The sequence below is a fragment of the Pan paniscus genome, chromosome 6 (assembly GCF_029289425.2).
Source record: "Pan paniscus chromosome 6, NHGRI_mPanPan1-v2.0_pri, whole genome shotgun sequence".
Classification (NCBI taxonomy): domain Eukaryota; kingdom Metazoa; phylum Chordata; class Mammalia; order Primates; family Hominidae; genus Pan; species Pan paniscus.
Window position 1 is genome coordinate 93,933,576 of NC_073255.2, and position 18,609 is coordinate 93,952,184.

General features: G+C 47.2%; 1 protein-coding gene across 13 annotated transcripts in view; it reads left to right on the forward strand.

Annotated features, from left to right (window-relative positions):
- Positions 1 to 18,609, forward strand: part of STYXL1 (serine/threonine/tyrosine interacting like 1) — a 52,450-nt gene that overhangs the window by 26,758 nt on the left and 7,083 nt on the right. For 11 of the 13 annotated variants that reach the window (XM_008961061.5, XM_055114556.2, XM_055114555.2 and 8 more), the window contains 3 exons: positions 7,477 to 7,622; positions 16,006 to 16,151; positions 17,551 to 17,648. In XM_008961061.5, coding sequence (XP_008959309.3) covers positions 7,477 to 7,622; positions 16,006 to 16,151; positions 17,551 to 17,648 — 390 coding nt within the window. The remainder of the gene's footprint in view (positions 1 to 7,476; positions 7,623 to 16,005; positions 16,152 to 17,550; positions 17,649 to 18,609) is intronic. The other 2 variants (XM_024929599.4, XM_055114563.3) reach the window with 1 other exon arrangement.

The window sequence follows — 18,609 nt, forward strand, 5'->3', positions numbered from 1 at the left end:
GAAACCAGGAGGCAGAGCTTGCAGTGAGTGGAGATCACGCCACTGCACTCCAGCCTGGGCGACAGAGCGAGACTCCTTCTCAAAAAAAAAAAAAAAATTCTTGTAACAGGGTCTTATGTGATTCTAGGACAATACACATCAAACAGCTGTGAGCAAGCAGGTTGGAGAGCAAGCAAGGTGACTTAGTGATGAATGCTGAATGTGCTGCAAGCTTGCTTTATTTTCATTTGTTCCCCTCCCTTCTTTGCTGATTTCACAAAGTTTTTGGGGACAGTTCCATGTGTGCCATGCACCAGGAACCAAGGGCTTTACTTGGATCTGCAGAACAGCTTACAAGGACGCTAACTAACATCAAGAGCTGTGAGGAAGCCAGGCCCAGTGACTCATACCTGTAGTCCCAGCACTTGGGGAGGCTGAGGCAGGAGGATCACTTGAGCCCAGGAGTTCAAGACCAGCCTGGGTGATATGGCAAGATAAGGTACCCAGCTCATTTATTTACTTTTTATAAAGACTGGGTCTTGCTGTGTTGCCTGAGACTTAAGCTTTTAAAAGTGTTGTGGACATATTTTTAAACCACCACACCTATAAGTGGTGGGGCCAGGATTCAAACCCAGGCCTTTTTGGCTCTGTCCTGTCCCCCAGGGATTGGATAGTGGCATGAGAGCATGCAGCCCCTAGTCAGAACATTAAAGCGTGGTCAGTTCCAATGTGCTCCATCGAACCTCTGAGGCTCTGCTGTGTTCTTCATGAGCCTCTGGTTTTGGGCTGACCACCCTTTGCCATTGGCACTGGGAGCTCTGCTTCTAGGAATCAGAACTGCACCTGTGGGTGCCGTTCCAGAAGCTGGGGGCACTCACACCAACTGCCACGGGGTGGCGCTATGCTCCCACCTTTCATAAAACCAGCTGTCTGGACTTTCGTCCCAGGAGGTCCTTGGCCAGGAAATTGTCCCTTCTTCCCTAAGCTCATCCTGTTGGGCTCTGGTCTGCAATCCTAGGACTGTAGGCTAGGCCTTGAAACCCTAGGAGATGGTACTCAACACGGATAATCCCCTTTACATTCTATAACTGACCTTACTTTGCTATGGGGCCCCCATTCACAGGAAACCACAACCACACAACTTGTGCATTCAAGGCAACTTTTCTTGTTTCAAATGGCATCTTTCAGGTCAGTGAAAAGTCTTTGGGGGTACAAGACCATCTCAAGGCTTCTCTCAACACCCCCTTCTTTCTTTCTTTCTTTCTTTCTTTTTTTTTTTTTTGAGTCAGGGTCTCGCTTTGTTGCCCAGGCTGGTCTCGAACTCTTGGCTTCAAACAATTCTCTTGCATTGGCCTCTCAAAGTGCATGGATTACAGGCATGAGCCACCATGCCTGGCCTGAACTCTGACTTCTGAGCCAGGCCCTGTGGGGTGAGCTTTGGCTCCTGTCTTGAGAGCTGCAGATTCTCTCTCAGCCTGGCTGCAGATTCCAGATTCTTCCTGTCAATGCCATCTCTCAGATAGGTCCCAGCCACTTATATCCTCCACAGCCCCTTCTGGAAGTGTCTTTGTCTCCCTGAACAAAAATTCAATATGGAAGCAGAGTTATCCAGGCACGGTGCCTCACACTCGTAATCCCAGCACTTTGTGAGGCTGAGGCAGGAGGGTTGCTTGAAGCCAGGAGTTTGAGACCACCCTGGGTAACATAGCAAGGCCCCGTCTCTACCAAAAATACAAAAAAAAAAAAAAATTTAGCCAGGCATGGTGGTGCATGCCTGTAGCACCAGCTACTCAGGAGGCTGAGGCAGGAGGATCACTTGAGCCCAGGTGGTCAAGGCTGCAGTGAGCTATGACTGTACCACTGTATTCCAGCCTGGCTGACAGCATAAGACCCTGTCTCTTAAAAAAACTTCTTTTTAAAAAAAAAAAAAAAGAAAAAAAAAAGTTAGAGTTCATGCTGTTTTCTTTCTCCTTTTATCTGGCTCTCTGAAGTCTGCCACACACTATTTCTCTTTCTGGGCCAGAACCTGGCCTCAGGATATCTTGGTTTAAGGATGTCTTGGCTTAGCCTTAATTATGCAAACTTCCTGTCACATATATCTAATTTACATACAGTCTGATTGTGATTCTGCAGATCAATGAAGGTGTTTAAAATTAAATTGATGTCAAAACCACAATGAGATATTATTCACACCCACTGGGATGGTAATAATCAAAGAGACAGATGATAATAAGTGTTGGTGAGAACATGGAGAAATTGGAAGCCTCATACACTGCGAACCAGAAAGTAAAATGGTGCAGTCACTGGAAAACAGTGTGGTGTTTCTTTAGAAGGTTAAGATATAGACCCCAAAGTAATGAAAACACATCCACACCAAAGCTTTTACATGAATGTTCATAGCAGTGTTATTCATAATAGCCAAAAAGCACGAACAACCTAAGTGTCTATCAGCAGCTAAACAGGTAGAACAGAATGTGGTCTGTCCACACAATGGAATATTACTCAGCCATAAAAAGGAATGGGGCTGGGCACTGTGGCTAATAATGCCTGTAATCCCAGCACTTTGGAAGGCCAAGGCGGGAGGATCACCTGAGGTCAGGATTTCAAGACCAGCCTGGCCAATGTGGTGAAACCCCATCTCTATTAAAAATACAAAAATTAGTTCGGCATGGTGGCACATGCCTGTAATCCCAGCTACTAGGGAGGCTGAGGTAGGAGAATCACTTGAACCTGGGAGGCAGAGGTTGCAGTGAGCCAAGTTTGTGCTATTGTACTCTAGCCTGGACAACAGAGTGAAACTCGGTCTCAAAAAAAAAAAAAAATAAAAGTACTGACATGTGCTATAATGTAGATGAACACTAAAGAGATCATGGTAAGTGATAGAAGTCAGATGCAAAACATCACATATTATTCCATTTATATGAAAAGTCCAGAATAGGCAAATCCATAGAAATGAGTGGTTAAGTGGAGCTGGGAGTTTGGGGAAAAACGGGTGTGGCTGATTAGTGGTACAGGGTCCCTTGTAGGGGTGATGAAAATGTTCTAAAATTAGGCCGGGCACTGTCGCTCACACCTGTAGTCCCAGCACTTTGAGGGGCTGAGGTGGGAGGATTGCTTGAGCCCAGGAGTCGAGACCAGTCTGGGCAACATAGTGAGACTCTGTCTCAAATAAATACTAAAAATAGAAGAAAACATTCTAAAATTGATTGTGGGGGATGGTTGCATAACTCTGAATATACTAAAAGTCACTGAATTGTATATTGAACCCATCACCCAGGTAGAGAGCATAGAACCCAAAAGGTAGTTTTTCTTTTTTCTTCTGTCTTGCCTTTTTTTTTTTTTTTTTTTTTGAGATGGAGTTTTGCTCTTGTTGCCCAGGTTGGAGTGCAATGGTGTGATCTTGGCTCACTGCAGTCTCTGCTTCCCCTCAGCTTCCCAAGTACCTGGGAATACAGGTGCGCACCACCCCACCCGGCTATTTTTTTGTATTTTCAGTACAGACAGGGTTTTGCCATCTTGGCCAGGCTGGTCTCAAACTCCTGGCCTCAGATGATGCGCCCGCCTTGGCCTCCCAAAGTATTGGGATTACAGGTGTGAGCCATCACGCCTGGCCCCAGTAGGTAGTTTTTCAACCCCTGTCCCTCTCTCTCTGTCCTCCTCCTCGTATTCTTCAGGGTCTGTTGTTCCGCATCTTTATTTCTATATGCATCTGATGTTTAGCTTGCACTTATAAATGAGAACATGTGGTATCTGGTTTTCTATATCTGTGTTAGTTCATTTAGGATAATGGCCTCCAGCTCCATCCATGGTGCTGCAGAGGACATGATTTTGTTCTTTTTTTATAGCTGTGTAGTATTCTGTGGTATATGTTAACCACATTTAAAAAATCCAATCTGGGGCCGGGCACGGTGGCTCATGCCTGTAATCCTAGCACTTTGGGAGGCCAAGGCGGGTGGATCACTTGAGGTCAGCAGTTTGAGACCAGCCTGGCTAACATAGTGAGACCCCGTCTCTACTAAAAATACAAAAATTAGCCGGGCATGGTGGTGCGTGCCTGTAATCCTAGCTACTCGAGAGGCTGAGGCAGGAGAATTGATTGAACCCAGGGAGGTGGAGGTTGCAGTGCGCCGAGATCGTGCCATTGCACTCCAGCCTGGGCGACAAGAGCGAGACTCCATCTAAAAAAAATTAAATAAATAAATAAATAAATACAATCCATTGTTGATGGGCCCTTGAGTTGATTCTATGTCTTTGCTGTTGTGAATAGTGCTGCGGTGAACATATGGGTGCAGGTATCCTTTTGGTGTAACAATATATTTTCTTTTGGATGTGTACATAGTAATGGGATTGCTGGGTTGAATGGTAGTTCTATTTTTGGTTCTTTGACAAATCTTAAACTCCTTTCCACAGGGGCTGAACTACTTTACATTCCCACCAACAGTATGTAAGTGTTCCTTTTCTCCATAGCCCTGTCAACATCTATTATTTTTTGGCTTTCTAATAAAAGCCATTCTGACTGATGTGAGAAGGTTATCTCATTGTGGTTTTGATTTGCGTTTCTCTGATGATTAGTGATGTCAAGCATTTTTTCACGTTCGTTGGCTGCTTGTATGTCTTTTGAAAAGTGTCTGTTTATGTCCTTTGCCCACTTTTTAATAGAGTTGTGTATTAGAGTTCTCTAGAGGGACAGAACTAATAGGAGATATATATATGTGTGTGTGTTTTTATAGATATACGTGTATATATGTGCGTATATATGTGTATATATACGTATAGATATACGTATATATACACACATACGTAATACGTGTATATATGTGCGCACATACGTATAGATATACGTGTATACACGCACACGTATGTATAGATATACGTGTATACACGCACACGTATGTATAGATATACGTGTACGCACAGTATGTATAGATATACGTGTACGCACACGTATGTATAGATATACGTGTACGCACACGTATGTATAGATATACGTGTACGCACACGTATGTATAGATATACGTGTACGCACACGTATGTATAGATATACGTGTACGCACACGTATGTATAGATATACGTGTACGCACACGTATGTATAGATATACGTGTACGCACACGTATGTATAGATATACGTGTACGCACACGTATGTATAGATATATATACACACATAAGTATGTATCCCTATACATGTACATATGTATAGATATACATATATCTATAAATGTACATATGTATATATGTATATCTATACATGTACGTATGTATAGATATATGTGTGTATATATATGCGTGTATATGTAGATACATGTGTATCTATCTATATGGGAGTTTGTTAAGGAGTATTAACTCATGTGATCACAAGGTCCCGCAATAGGCTGTCTGCAAGCTGAGGAGCAAGGAAGCCAGTGTGAGTCCCAAAGCTGAAGAACTTGGAGTCCAATGTTTGAGGACAGGAAGCATCCAGCAAGGGAGAAAGATGTAGGCTGGGAGGCTAGGCCAGTCTAGTGTTTTCATGTATTTCTGCTTGCTTTATGTTGTAGCTATACTGGCAGCTGATTAGATGGTGCCCACTCAGATTGAGGGTGGGTCTGCCTCTCCCAGTCCACTGACTCAAATGTTAATCTCCTTTGGCAACACCCTCACAGACACGCCCAGGATCAGTACTTTGCATCCTTCAACCCAATCAAGTTGACACTCAGTATTAACCATCAGAGGTTGTTTGTTTTTTGCTTCTTGATTTCAGTTCCTTATAGATTTTGGATATTGGATCTTTGTTGGATGCATAGCTTGTGGATACTTTCTCCCATTCTGCAGGCTGTTTGTTTACTCTGGTAGTTTTTCTTGCTGTGCAGAAGCACTTTCGTGTCCTTAGGTCCCACTTGTCAATTTTTGTTTTGTTGCAATTGCTTTGGAGGACTTAGCCAAAAATTATTTGCCAAGGCCAATGTCAAGAAGGGTATTCCCTAGATTTTCTTCTAGGATTTCTATAGTTTTCAGGTGTTACATTTAAGTCTTTAATCTATCTTGAGTTGATTTTTGTATATGGTGATAGGGGTCCAGTTTCATTCTTCTGCATATGGATAGCCAGTTATCTTAGTACCATTTATTGACCAATAAATGGGAGTCCTTTCCCCTTTCCTGTTCTTTGAGACAAGGTCTTGCTCTGTCTCCAAGGCTGTAGTGCAGTGGCACGACCATTGCTCACTACAGCCTCAACCTCCCTGGCTCAGGTGATCCTCCTGCCTCAGCCTCTCTAGTAGCTGGAACTGCAGGTGCCCGCCACCACACTCAACTAATTTTTTGAATTTTATTTGTGGAGGCGGGGTCTTGCCATGTTGCCTAGGTTGGTCTCAAACTCCTGGGCTCAGGCAATTCTCCTGCCTCTGCCTCCCAAAGTTCTGGGATTATAGATGTAAGCCACCATCCCCAGCCTCCATTGCTTATTTTTGTCAACTTTGTTGAAGATCAGATGGTTATAGGTGTGTGGCTTTATTTCTGGGTTATCTATTTTGTTCCATTGGTCTATATGTTTTGAATTGTACACTTTAAATGGGTGAATTGTATGATACACAACATACAGTTGACATATATGTGGTATAAATATATACATGTATATAATATGTAAACCATATGTATACATATGAGTGGTTAACGAGCTGGCAGTTTCTGTAAACTCTGAGATATATGTATCGTATGATGTCATACGATACATATATCAGAGTTTGCAGAAAAGAAGATTAACTTAGGCTGAGCACACCTGTAATCTCAGCACTCTGGGAGGCTGAGGCAGGTAGATTGCTTGAGCTCAGGAGTTCAAGACCAGCCTGGGCAAAAAAGTGAGACCCTGTCTCTACAAAACAATACAAAATTTAGCCAGGTGTGGTGGTGCGCACCTATAGTCCCAGCTACTCGGGAGGCTGAGGTGGGAGGATGGTGTGAGCCCAGGAGGTGGAGGTTGCAGTGAGCCGAGATTGTACCACTGCACTCCAGCCAGATGGAGTGAAGCCCAGTCTCAAAAACAAAAACAAAAAAAACCCGGTGGTAAGCTACTTTTAAAATTTTAATATAATGCATCTCTATACTTGCTTCAGCTTCCTAAATAATTGCATTTCAGGCCGGGCATGGTGGCTCGCGCCTGTAATCTCAGCACTTTGGGAGGCTGAGGCTGAAGGATCACCTGAGCTCAGGAGTTCAAAACCAGGCTGGCAAACATGGTGAAACCCTGTCTATACTAAAAATAAAAAATTAGCCAGGCATGGTGGGTGCCTGTAGTCCCAGCTACTTGGGAGGCTGAGGCAGGAGAATTGCTTGAACCCAGGAGGCAGAGGTTGCAGTGAGCCGAGATTGCACCACTGCACTCCAGCCTGGGCGACAGAGTGAGACTCCGTCTCAAAAAATAAATAAAATAATTGCATTTCAGAAGAAAGTGGTCATCTATCCCAGCTCTAGACCAATGGCAGATACACAGGAGACATTCATGTCTTTGGTCTCCACTCTCAGATCTTGTGCCTCAAGCAGCCATTGAGTATGGCAGGATCCTGACCCGCCTCACCCACCACCCCGTCTACATCCTGAAAGGGGGCTATGAGCGCTTCTCAGGCACGTACCACTTTCTGCGGACCCAGAAGATCATCTGGATGCCTCAGGTAGGGCCAAATGCTGAGCACAGGCAGGCCCAGACGGGAAGGATGGGCCTAGAAACTGACTTGTGGGTGACTGAGTGGGAGAAACAGGAGGATGGGACAGAGGATATAGAGAAAGTGGAGGAGATTCTGTCTATACTAAAAACACAAAAATTAGCTGGGCATGGTGGTGCATGCCCATAGTCCTAGCTACTAGGGAAGTTGAGGCAGAAGAATTGCTTGAACCCAGGAGGCAGAGGTTGCAGTGAGCCAAGATCATGCCACTGTACTCCAGCCTGGATGACAGAGTAAGACTGTCTCAAAAAAAACAAAAAACAAAACAAAAAAAACACTGGACTCCTGGCAGCCCTAAGTTCATGTCTGCAGCCCAGTCTCCCCCATCTCCTCCACTTTCTCTTTTTTTTTTTTTTTTTGAGACGGAGTCTCGCTCTGTCGCCCAGGCTGGAGTGCAGTGGTGCCATCTCGGCTCACCACAAGCTCTGCCTCCCAGGTTCACGCCATTCTCCTGCCTCAGCCTCCCAAGTAGCTGGGACTACAGGCGCCCACCAGCACGCCCAGCTAATTTTTTGTATTTTTAGTAGAGACAGGGTTTCACCCTGTTAGCCAGGATGGTCTCGATCTCCTGACCTCAAGTGATCCACCTGCCTCGGCTTTCCAAAGTGCTGGGATCACAGGCGTGAGCCATCCTGCCCGGCCACAGTTCTTTATAAGGAACTGATGGCTGTCGGGTTGAAACAGTGAGCAAAGGTGGACCCATTCAGAGGGCAGGCTGGATGGTGGACCGATACCAAGGTCAGAAAGGCGGGCATGGCGGCTCGAGACCACCTCTTTTTTCTTGGCTGTCTGATTCCACAAATCCTAGCTGGATCCAGAGGATACAGAAATACACAAAAGTGGGAAGGATTGGTCAGGCACGGTGGCTCACGCCTATAAGCCTAGCACTTGGGGAGGCCAAGGCAGGAGGATTGCTTTAGCTCAGTACTTTGAGACCGGCCTGAGCAATATAGTGAGACCTTGTCTCTACAAAAAAATCAATAAATGGAGCTGGCTGTGGTGGCTCACGCCTATAATCCCAGCACTTTTGGAGGCCAAGCTGGATGGATCACTTGAGCTCAGGAGTTTGAGCCCAGCCTAAGCAACATGGCAAAACCCTGACTACCAAAAATACAGAAATTCACCGGGCATAGTGGCCCACCTGTCCTGTAGTCCCAGTTACTCAGGAGGGTGAGGCAGGAGAATTACTTGAACCCAGGAGGAGGAGGTTGCAGGGAGCTGAGATCACACCACTGCACTCCAGCCTGTGTGACAGAGTGAGACCCTGGCTCAAAAAAATAATTTAAAAAAGAGATGGGTGGATTGCTTGAGCCCAGGAGGTCGAGGCTGCAGTGAGCCGTTGCCATGCCACTGCACTCCAGCCTGGTTGACGAAGCAAGACCCTGTCTCCAAAAAAAACAAAATCAGCCAGGTGTGGCGACTCACACCTGTAGTTTTAGCACTCTGGGAGGCCAAGGCAGGAGGATTGCTTGATCTCAGGAGTTCAAGACCAGCCTGGGCAGTATAGTGAGACCCCCCATCTCTATTATAATTCTTTTTTAGTAGAGACAGGGTTTCACCATGTTGGTCAGGCTGGTCTCCAGCTCCTGACCTCAAGTGATCCACCTGCCTCAGCCTCCCAAAGTGCTGGGATTAGAGGCGTGAGCCACTGCACTCAGCCTATTACAATTTTTTTGAATACAAAAAGAGAATCAGATATTAAACCCCTTTGTCCATCACCTAGCTCCAAACATTGTCAACTCATGGTCAGTTTTGTCAAAACAAAACAATTTTGAGATTCCAGTTTCTGCTGATGACTGGTCCTGTCTGTAGGGGAGGCAGTGGCTGGAAGCTGGACTGTGTCAAGGGACGCCCCGGGTATCTGGAGCCCAGAGAAGGGGCACTTGAGCTTCCCAGAGCCAAATCTGACGGAGGAGGAGATTTCGAGGAAGAGAACTGGGTGGAGTTGTCTAAGGCTAGCACCAGACTATGCAGAGATTTGCAGGCAGGGCCTGGTCCCTGGAGAGTGCCGTGTACAGATGTCTGGCTTATTGAAACGTCTGAACACAATGGAATGTAAACAGAAAGTGGTTTTAACTTTTTCTAACAGTTGCCTTCAGCTGTGTTCCCCTTCCTGCCCTTAGCAACATCGTGAGCAGATTCCATACTTTCTGGCCACTTTTGGTTACAAAAACTTCAATAGAAATCATAGTATAGAATGATTGGGCAAATGTGACTATTCACAGGATGTTTGACTGCGTTTAGGAATTGTTGCTTTTCGAAGGTTGTAGTGACATTGTTATGGTTATTATAAAGTACAAGTCCTTATCTTTTAGAAATACAGAACAAAATATTTACGGGTGAAATGATGTGATGTCTGGAATTTCCTTTCAAATAATCTGGGGTGAGGTGAGAAGGCAGTGAGGGTATAGAGGAAACAAAATTGGCCAATGAGTTGTTAATGTTTCAAGTTGGGCGATATATACATTTTAGAGACAGGGTCTCACTCTGTTGCCCAGGCTGGAGTGCAGTGGTGCAATCATAGCTCACTGCAGCCTCCACCTCCTGGGCTTGGTATCCTCCAGCCTCAGCCTCTTAAGTAGGTGGGACTACAGATGCATGCCACCACAGTCAGCTAAGTTTTAAAATTTTTTGCAGATACAGGGTCTTGCTATGTTCCCCAGGCTGGTCCGAAACTCCTGACCTTAAGCAATCCTCCTGCCTTGGCCTCTCAAAAGTACTGGAATTATAGGCATGAACCACCACACCTGGCCAACTAGTGTATAGTTTTGAAATAATGTTAAAGGAAGTAAAAAGACAGTCTAGTAGAAGCTAGGGCGGTTTAATGTTCCAACCTCAAATCTGAAACAAGTCTCATCTCTTCCCATGCCCTAGAGCTGGGCAGCCTAGGGTTTGCTGGGGGCACTCAAAGTAGGGAGGGATGGGGGTTAGCTTTAAGGACAGCTGCTCTCTTCCCCTCTTCTGGGCAGAGTACCTTTGGCAGTAGGGCCCAGAGTGGACCTATCTGTGTGCCTGGCTGCGTGTTAGTGGTGGGAAAGTGCCTGCTCTCTGGCCCCGTCTGGCTGTGTGAGCTGCTGGTAGCCTCTGCTGCTGGGTTTCTCGGGACCCAGCTCAGCCTCACCCTGTCTCCTTCTGGGGCTGAGGATCTCCCAGAGAACGCAGCCAGTGGTGACTCCCTTCAACCCCTGCCAGGCATTTCCTCCAACTTCCTCCCCTTAACTTGGAAGCCCATGACCCGTCCCCTGCCCCGCATGCCCACATTCCTTCACCGGAATCGTAGAAGGCAGGGACTCATGCCTGAGGTCAGACATGTTCCCAGATCCAGGGTATGCATGCCTGGCTCCCAAAGACATCCCTTTCTTCCACTGAGATAACAGCACTGTGAATTTCAGCTCAACAGGTGTACAGTCAGTTAAATAAAGGAAGTAAAGACAATCAGTCTAGTATAAGCCAGGGCAGTTTAATGTTCCAGCCTGAAATCTGAATCAAGTCTTATCTTGATTGGAACTCCTCCTTGCTCTTGGAGGACCCCCTCCTGGCTTTGCAGGGTGCAGAGAGATTAATTTCTTCTCTGCAAACCCTACGCTGCTGATAACTCATCACCGCCACCCCCTCATTTCTGAAGCTTTAGTAAGGTGTAATTGACATGATGAACTGCACATATTTAAAAGGCCCAGTATGGTCCGTTTTGACAGATGCATATTCCTGAAACTTGCCTTTGCTCCTAGTCTAGTCACATTGGGAAGAAGGCGCAGGGTTGTGGCTAGGGTAGCTGTGAGGGTTGGATTGGGTTACTTGTTTGCAGCCGTCTTTAGAATGTAGGTGACTGGCCAGCTATGGTGGCTTAAGCTTGGAATCCTAGCACTTTGGGAGGTCAAAGAGGAGGTGGAAGGATCACTTGAGTCCAGGAGTTTGAGACTAGCCTGGGCAACATAGTAAGACCTTGTTTACACAAAAATTTTTTTAAAAGGCTGGGCTTGGAGGCTCACGCCTGTAATCCCAGCATTTTGGGAGGCCAAGGCGGGCGGATCACGAGGTCAAGAGATCAAGACCATTCTGGCCAACATGGTGAAACCCCATCTCTACTAAAAATACAAAAATTAGCTGGGTGTGGTGGCACATGCCTGTAATCCCAGTTACTCAGGAGGCTGAGGCAGGAAAATCAATTGAACCCAGGAGGCGGAGGTTGCAGTGAGCTGAGTCACACCACTGTACTCCAGCCTGGGCGACAGAGTGAGACTCCATCTCAAAAAAGAAAAAAGAAGAAAGAAAGATTTAGGAGGTAGCACTGATCAGACATGAGGGCATAGGAGAGAGAGGGGGCTGGGATGATGCCCTGGTTTTAGGCGTGGGTGACGGGGGCTGTGATGTGGTTCATTCTGGGGAACACTCGGGAGGGGGCGGGGTGGGGGAAGAAGGAGGTGGTTTTGGGGGAAGGCAGTGTGCCCAGTTTGGGCGTATTCATTTGAGATACTGGTTTTGTTTGCATTGTGTCACTGAGCATTTACACACATTTTACAGTACAGTGTGTTTTTATCCACGTCACACCCTCTTCCCAGCCAAACCCACACAACCACAGAAAAGGAAGCTGGTTTAAAAACAGCAGGAAGAGGGGTTGATAGATTTGCTATGGGATTTTTGTGAGGTTTTTTTTTTGTTTGTTTTGTTTTGTTTTTTTTTTTTTGAGATAGCATCTCTGTTGCCCAGGCTGGAGTGCAGTGGTACAATCTGGGCTTACTGCAACCTCCGCCTCCTGGGTTCAAGTGATTCTCCTGCCTCAGCCTCCAGAGTAGCTGGGATTACAGGCGTGTGCCACCACGCCTAATTTTTATATTTTTAGTAGAGATGGGGTTTCACTATGTTGGCCAGGCTGGTCTTGAACTCCTGACCTCAGGTGATCCACCTGCCTCAGCTTCCCAAAGTGCTGGGATTACAAGCATCAGCCACCATGCCTGGCCTTTTAGCGAGATTTTTAAGTGGAAATTGAAAGGGGAATTTCATTTTGCACCAGCAAGCTGAGCGTCCATCCGGGTTAGGGGCAGCCCACATGCTGGAGTAAATTGGGCCTGCCCGCAGGCAGTGGGGTGTCATGCATCTCCGTGTCACAGGCTGGAGAACTGGCTCAGCTTGGTGTCTGTTCTTTACTAATGGCTTTCGAAGCTGGTAGCTTGGGAAGGATGTGGGCTTGCAGAGGGTTCACTGCCGTGGGGAAGGGAGTGAGATGTGCTGAGTTCAGGTGGCTCTGAAGGACCCACACGCCTGAGGTCCTTAAAATGTTATTTCTGAGTCGGACTTAGAGCCAGGGGACTTTTGGAACTGATTTTGATCTTTGGCAAAGGTCAGCATTTTCTATGGTGTAATAATGGAGAAAGTGGTCTCTAATCAGAGCCTCATGGAAACATCAAGTTATCCAGTTGGAGTGGATTTCTCTACTGCAGAGGTTCTTTGAGAATTTTTTTTTTTTTTTTTTTTTTTTGAGATGGAGTTTTGCTCTTGTTGCCCGGGCTGGAGTGCAATGGCACGATCTTGGCTCACTGCAGCCTCCGCCTCCTGGGTTCAAGTGATTCTCCTGCCCCAGCCTCCCGAGTAGCTGGGATTACAGGCGTGCACTGCCACACCTGGCTAATTTTTGTAGTTTTAGTAGAGACAGGGTTTCACCATGTTGGTCAGGCTGGTCTCAAACTCCTGACCTCAAGTGATCCACCCACCTCGGCCTCCCAAAGTGCTGGGATTATAAGCATGAGGCACCGTGCCCGGCTATTTTTTTTTTTTTTTTTTTTGAGAGACAGGCTGGAGTGCAGTGATGCTGTCATAACTCACTGTAACCTCAAACTCCTGTGGGATCCTCCCACTTCAGCCTCCTGAGTAGCCGGGAGTACAGCCATGTGCCACCATGCCTGGCGAATTTTTTATTTTTTGTAGAGACAAGGGTCTTGCTGTGTTACCCAGGCTGGTCTTGAACTCCTGGGTTCAAGCGATCCTCCCACCTTGGCCTCCCAAAGTGCTGATATCACAGGCATGAGCAGCCACTGTGCCCAACTTCTTTGAACCTTTGATTGCTAATGTACGTGTTGTTTCCGAGAGAGGAATCATAGATACAGCTGTCCGTTTGTACAGTTGTCCAGTATCCATGGAGATTGGTTCCAGGGCCCCCAGTAGATACCAAATCCTTGGATCTTCAACTCCCTGATACAAGATGGTGTAGTATTTGCGTCTAACCTAAGCGTATCGTCTCGTATACTTTATTTATTTGAGACAGAGTCTCACTCTCTCACTCTGTTGCCAGGCTGGGGTGCAGTGGCATGATCTCGGCTCACTGCAACCTCCACGTCCCAGGATCAAGTGATTCTCCTGCCTCAGCCTCCCGAGTAGCTGGGACTACAGGCATGCACCATCATGCCTGGCTAATTTTTGTGTTTTTAGTGGAGATGGGGTTTCACTCGTTGGCCAGGTTGGTCTCAAGCTCCTCACCTCAGGTGATGCGCCTGCCTCGGCCTCCCAAAGTGATGGGGTTACAGATGTGAGCCACCTCACCTGGCCCCTCTTGTGTATACTTTAAATCATCTCTAGATTATTTATAATACCTAATACAATGTACATGCTATGTAAATAATTGTTATACTGTATCGTTTAGGGAATAATGACAAGAAAAAAGTCTGTACATGTTCTGTACAGATGTAACCATGAATTATTTTTCTGGATATTTTTCATCCAAGGTTGCTTGAATATATGGATGTGGAACACACAGATATGGGGGCAGATTGCATTTGGTTATCTGAACCCCTGAACCCTTTTCTCATAGTGCCTTATGGGGGACTAGTGTTTCTTAGAACACACTTTGGGAAATGTAGAGATAATCCTTGTCTGTGTTTCAAATAAACAAAAGTTTTTTGTTGTTGTTGTTGTTGTTTTTGTTTTTGTTTTTTTTTTGAGACGGAGTCTCATTCTGTCACCCAGGCTGGAGTGCAGTGGCACAATCTCGGCTCACTGCAAGCTCCGCCTCCCAGGTTCATGCCATTCTCCTGCCTCAGCCTCCCAAGTAGCTGGGATTACAGGTGCCCGCCACCATGCCCGGCTAATTTTTTGTATTTTTTAGTAGAGACGAGGTTTCACCGTGTTAGCCAGGATGGTCTCGATCTCCTGACCTCGTGATCCGCCCGCCTCAGCCTCCCAAAGTGCTGGGATTACAGGCTTGAGCCACTGCGCCCGGCAAACGAAAGTTTTAATGATAACTTTGGACCTGGAACTCAGGAAGCTCCCATTTAAGTAGGTGTCTTGTTCTCTCTACCCCTCTGCATATACACTGGCTTCATTTCTGGGCATGCAGGGTGGCTCACATGTGTATCCCAACACTTTGGGAGGCTGAGGCAGGAGGATCACTACAGGCCAGGAGTTCGAGGACAGCTTGGGCAACATAGCGAGACCCCATCTCTACAAAAGATAAAAGTATCAAAATTAGCTGAGTATGGTCGTGCGCACCTGTAGTCCCAGCTACCTGGGAGGCTGAGGTAGGAGAAGCATTTGAGCCCAGGAAGATAAGACTGCAGTGAGCTATGATTGAGCCACTTGCACTCCAGCCTGGGTGACAGAGTGAGAGACCCTGTATCTTTAAAAAAAGAAAAGAAAAGAAAAAGATGGGTTGAGCACAGTGGCTCATGCCTGTAATCCTAGCACTTTGGGCAGCCGAGGCAGGTGGATTACTTGAGGTCAGGAGTTCAAGACCAGCCTGGCCAACATGATGAAACCTCCTCTCTCCTCCTCCACCTCCTCCCTCCTCCTCCTCCTCCTCTCTCCTCCTCCTCCTCCTCCTCCTCCTCCTCCTCCTCCTCCTCCTCTCTCCTCCTCTCTCCTCCTCTCTCCTCCTCTCTCCTCCTCTCTCCTCCTCTCTTCCTCTCTCTCCCTCTCTCTCCCTCCTCCTCCTCCTTCTCTCTCTCTCTCGATGCTTAAATTCTGATGGTCTTAAGAGAGCTGTCCCTCTCCATCCTCCTGAGCCCCCAGTACATGCTGGGTTGTTACAGTTCTGGGCCACAGCATCCTCACTGCAACCTTTGTGCACCTGGCCAAGTGTAAACAGTTGCCACGGAGGGAATGGACACCAGTGCTGAGACCCAGCGCTCTGCACGATGAAGCTCAGTCCTTTCGTCATGACTCGCCCTGTGCCACCCCATGCAAGTTACCGTGCGCCAATCTCTTTCAAAGTCTGGATCTCCGTCACATTCACTGTCCTGGAACTGCCCTTTTACGCTCGTTTGCTGAGCTGTGTTTCAAGAGATAGACATCCCTCTTCCCTGAGGAATATGCTCATAGCTGCCTTTCTCCCTCCACACTTCAGGAACTGGATGCATTTCAGCCATACCCCATTGAAATCGTGCCAGGGAAGGTCTTCATCGGCAATTTCAGTCAAGCCTGTGACCCCAAGATTCAGAAGGACTTGAAAATCAAAGCCCATGTCAATGTCTCCATGGATACAGGGCCCTTGTAAGTAAAGAGAAACTACTGATTTATATTTCATTTTATTTTTTATATAATATTTAAATTTATTTTATTTTTTAAATTTTATTATTATTACACTTTACATTTTAGGGTACATGTGCACAATGGGCAGGTTTGTTACATATGTATACATGTGCCATGTTGGTGTGCTGCACCCATTAACTCGTCATTTAGCATTAGGTATATCTCCTAATGCTATCCCTCCCCTTTAGTTTTTATTTTATTATTATTATTTTTTGAGATGGAGTCTCACTCTGTCACCCAGACTGGAGTGCAGTGGCACAATCTCGGCTCACTGCAAGCTCCGCCTCCTGGGTTCACGCCATTCTCCTGCCTCAGCCTCCCCAGTAGCTGGGACTACAGGCGCCCGCCACCACGCCCGGCTAGTTTTTTGTATTTTTAGTAGAGATGGGGTTTCACCGTGTTAGCCAGGATGGTCTCGATCACCTGACCTTGTGATCCTCCTGCCTTGGCCTCCCAAAGTGCTGGGATTACAGGCATGAGCCACTGCGCCTGGCCTATTTTATTATTTTTTGAGATGGGGTCTTGCTCTGTCACCCAGGCTGGAGTGCAGTGGCACAATCTTGGCTCACTGCAACCTCCGCCTCCAGGGTTCAAGTGATTCTCCTGCCTCAGCCTCCCCAGTAGCTGGGACTAAAGGTGTGTGCCATCATACCCGGCTAATTTTTGTAGTTTTTAGTAGAGACAGGGTTTCAAAATGTTGCCTGGGCTGGTCTTGAACTCCTGACCTCAAGTGATCTGCCTGCCTTGGCCTCCCAAAGTGCTGGGTTTACAGGTGTGAGCCACCATGCTTGGCCAAGATAGGTACTTAAAAAATTTTTTTTGGCTGGGTGTGGTGGCTCACACCTGTAATCCCAGCACTTTGGGAGGCCAAGGCGGGTACATAAGCTGAGGTTGGGAGTTTGATGACCAGCCTGGCCAAAATGGTGAAACCCCATCTCTACTAAAAATATAAACATTAGCCGGTTGTGGTGGCACATGCCTGTAATCCCAGCTACTTGGGAGGCTGAGGCAGGAGAATCGCTTGAACCTGGGAGATAGAGGTTGCAGTGAGCCGAGATCGTGCCACTGCACTCCAGCCTGGGCAACAGAGCGAGAATCTGTCTCAAACAAACAAAAAAAAAGACAAGGGTCTCGCTATGTGATCCTCCCATCTCTATTTCCCAAATTACTGGGCTTATTCATGAGCCACCACACCCAGCCTGGATGTTTTTTTCCAGGAGAGGTTGGGTTACCTGTGCACATTCCCCTTTACACAAGCTCAGCGTCCTCCCTGTGGCCCTTCTGCTGTGATGAAAACCCCACAATGGGGCTTCCTGCATTCTGCGTTCCACCTGATGACCTGTGTGGTCCTTCCGTGTAGTTTTGCAGGCGATGCTGACAAGCTTCTGCACATCCGGATAAAAGATTCCCCGGAAGCCCAGATTCTTCCCTTCTTACGCCACATGTGTCACTTCATTGGTAAGGAGCGTTCCTTGGCTGGGTAGCAACTGGCCTGTGTCTGGGAAGCAGAGGGGCAGTGGAGCCTCCTTCACAGGCTTATTCTGGACCGTGATTCCCCATGCTCTAGAGAGAAAGGGCCCAGCTCAGCATATGCCCCATCTGGGTGGGACAAGCTCCAGGACACGTCCAACTTCTGGGGAGCCCTCAGTGAAACGAGCAACCGTGGTGTTTACCTCGGGGGCAGTGGGGCCCAAGGCTCTGGCCCTGGCTAGATGGCTGTGCCCTTCTGGGCTTGTTGTAAAATGAGGGCGATGGCTACCCACAAGTGCACATGCTCATGGAGGCTCTGGGCTGAGCTCTGGGGACCAGTAGTAAATCTCTCTCTCTCCATCCCCGCCTTCATCCTTGGTCTGTGGGATGTCGGTGGAATGGAAGGAAGACTACAAAGCTCTTTCAGTTCTGACTTCCAAGATTTTCTTTGTTTTTGTTTGTTGGTTGGTTGGTGAAGTTGGGGTCTTGCTATGTTGCCTAGGCAGGTCTTGAACTCCTGGCCTCAAGCGATCTTCCTACCTCAGCCTCTCAAGGTGCTGGGATTATAGGCATGAGCCACCACACCCAAGTGATGCCCACCAGTTACTTAACTCATCAAGAGTGGATTTTTTACTCATTCCTGGGGCTCCAGATTGCCAGAGGAGAGTAAGATCTGTAGAGAGAGCAGGGCTGAGTCAGGTCAGAGTCCCCACCCCATGCCTGCCTGTCTGGCACCAACAGCTCCTGGCCTGAGCCACTGTACCAGGGGCTGGAGCGTGGCATTTTGGCCCAACCATCCCTTATTTTAAATTTTATTTTTCGAGACGGGGTCTGGCTTGTTCACCCAGGCTGGAGTGTAGTGGCACAATCTTGGCTCACTGCAATCTCTACTTCCTGGGCTCAAGCAATCCTCCTACCTCAGCCTCCCAAGTAGCTGGGACTACAGGCA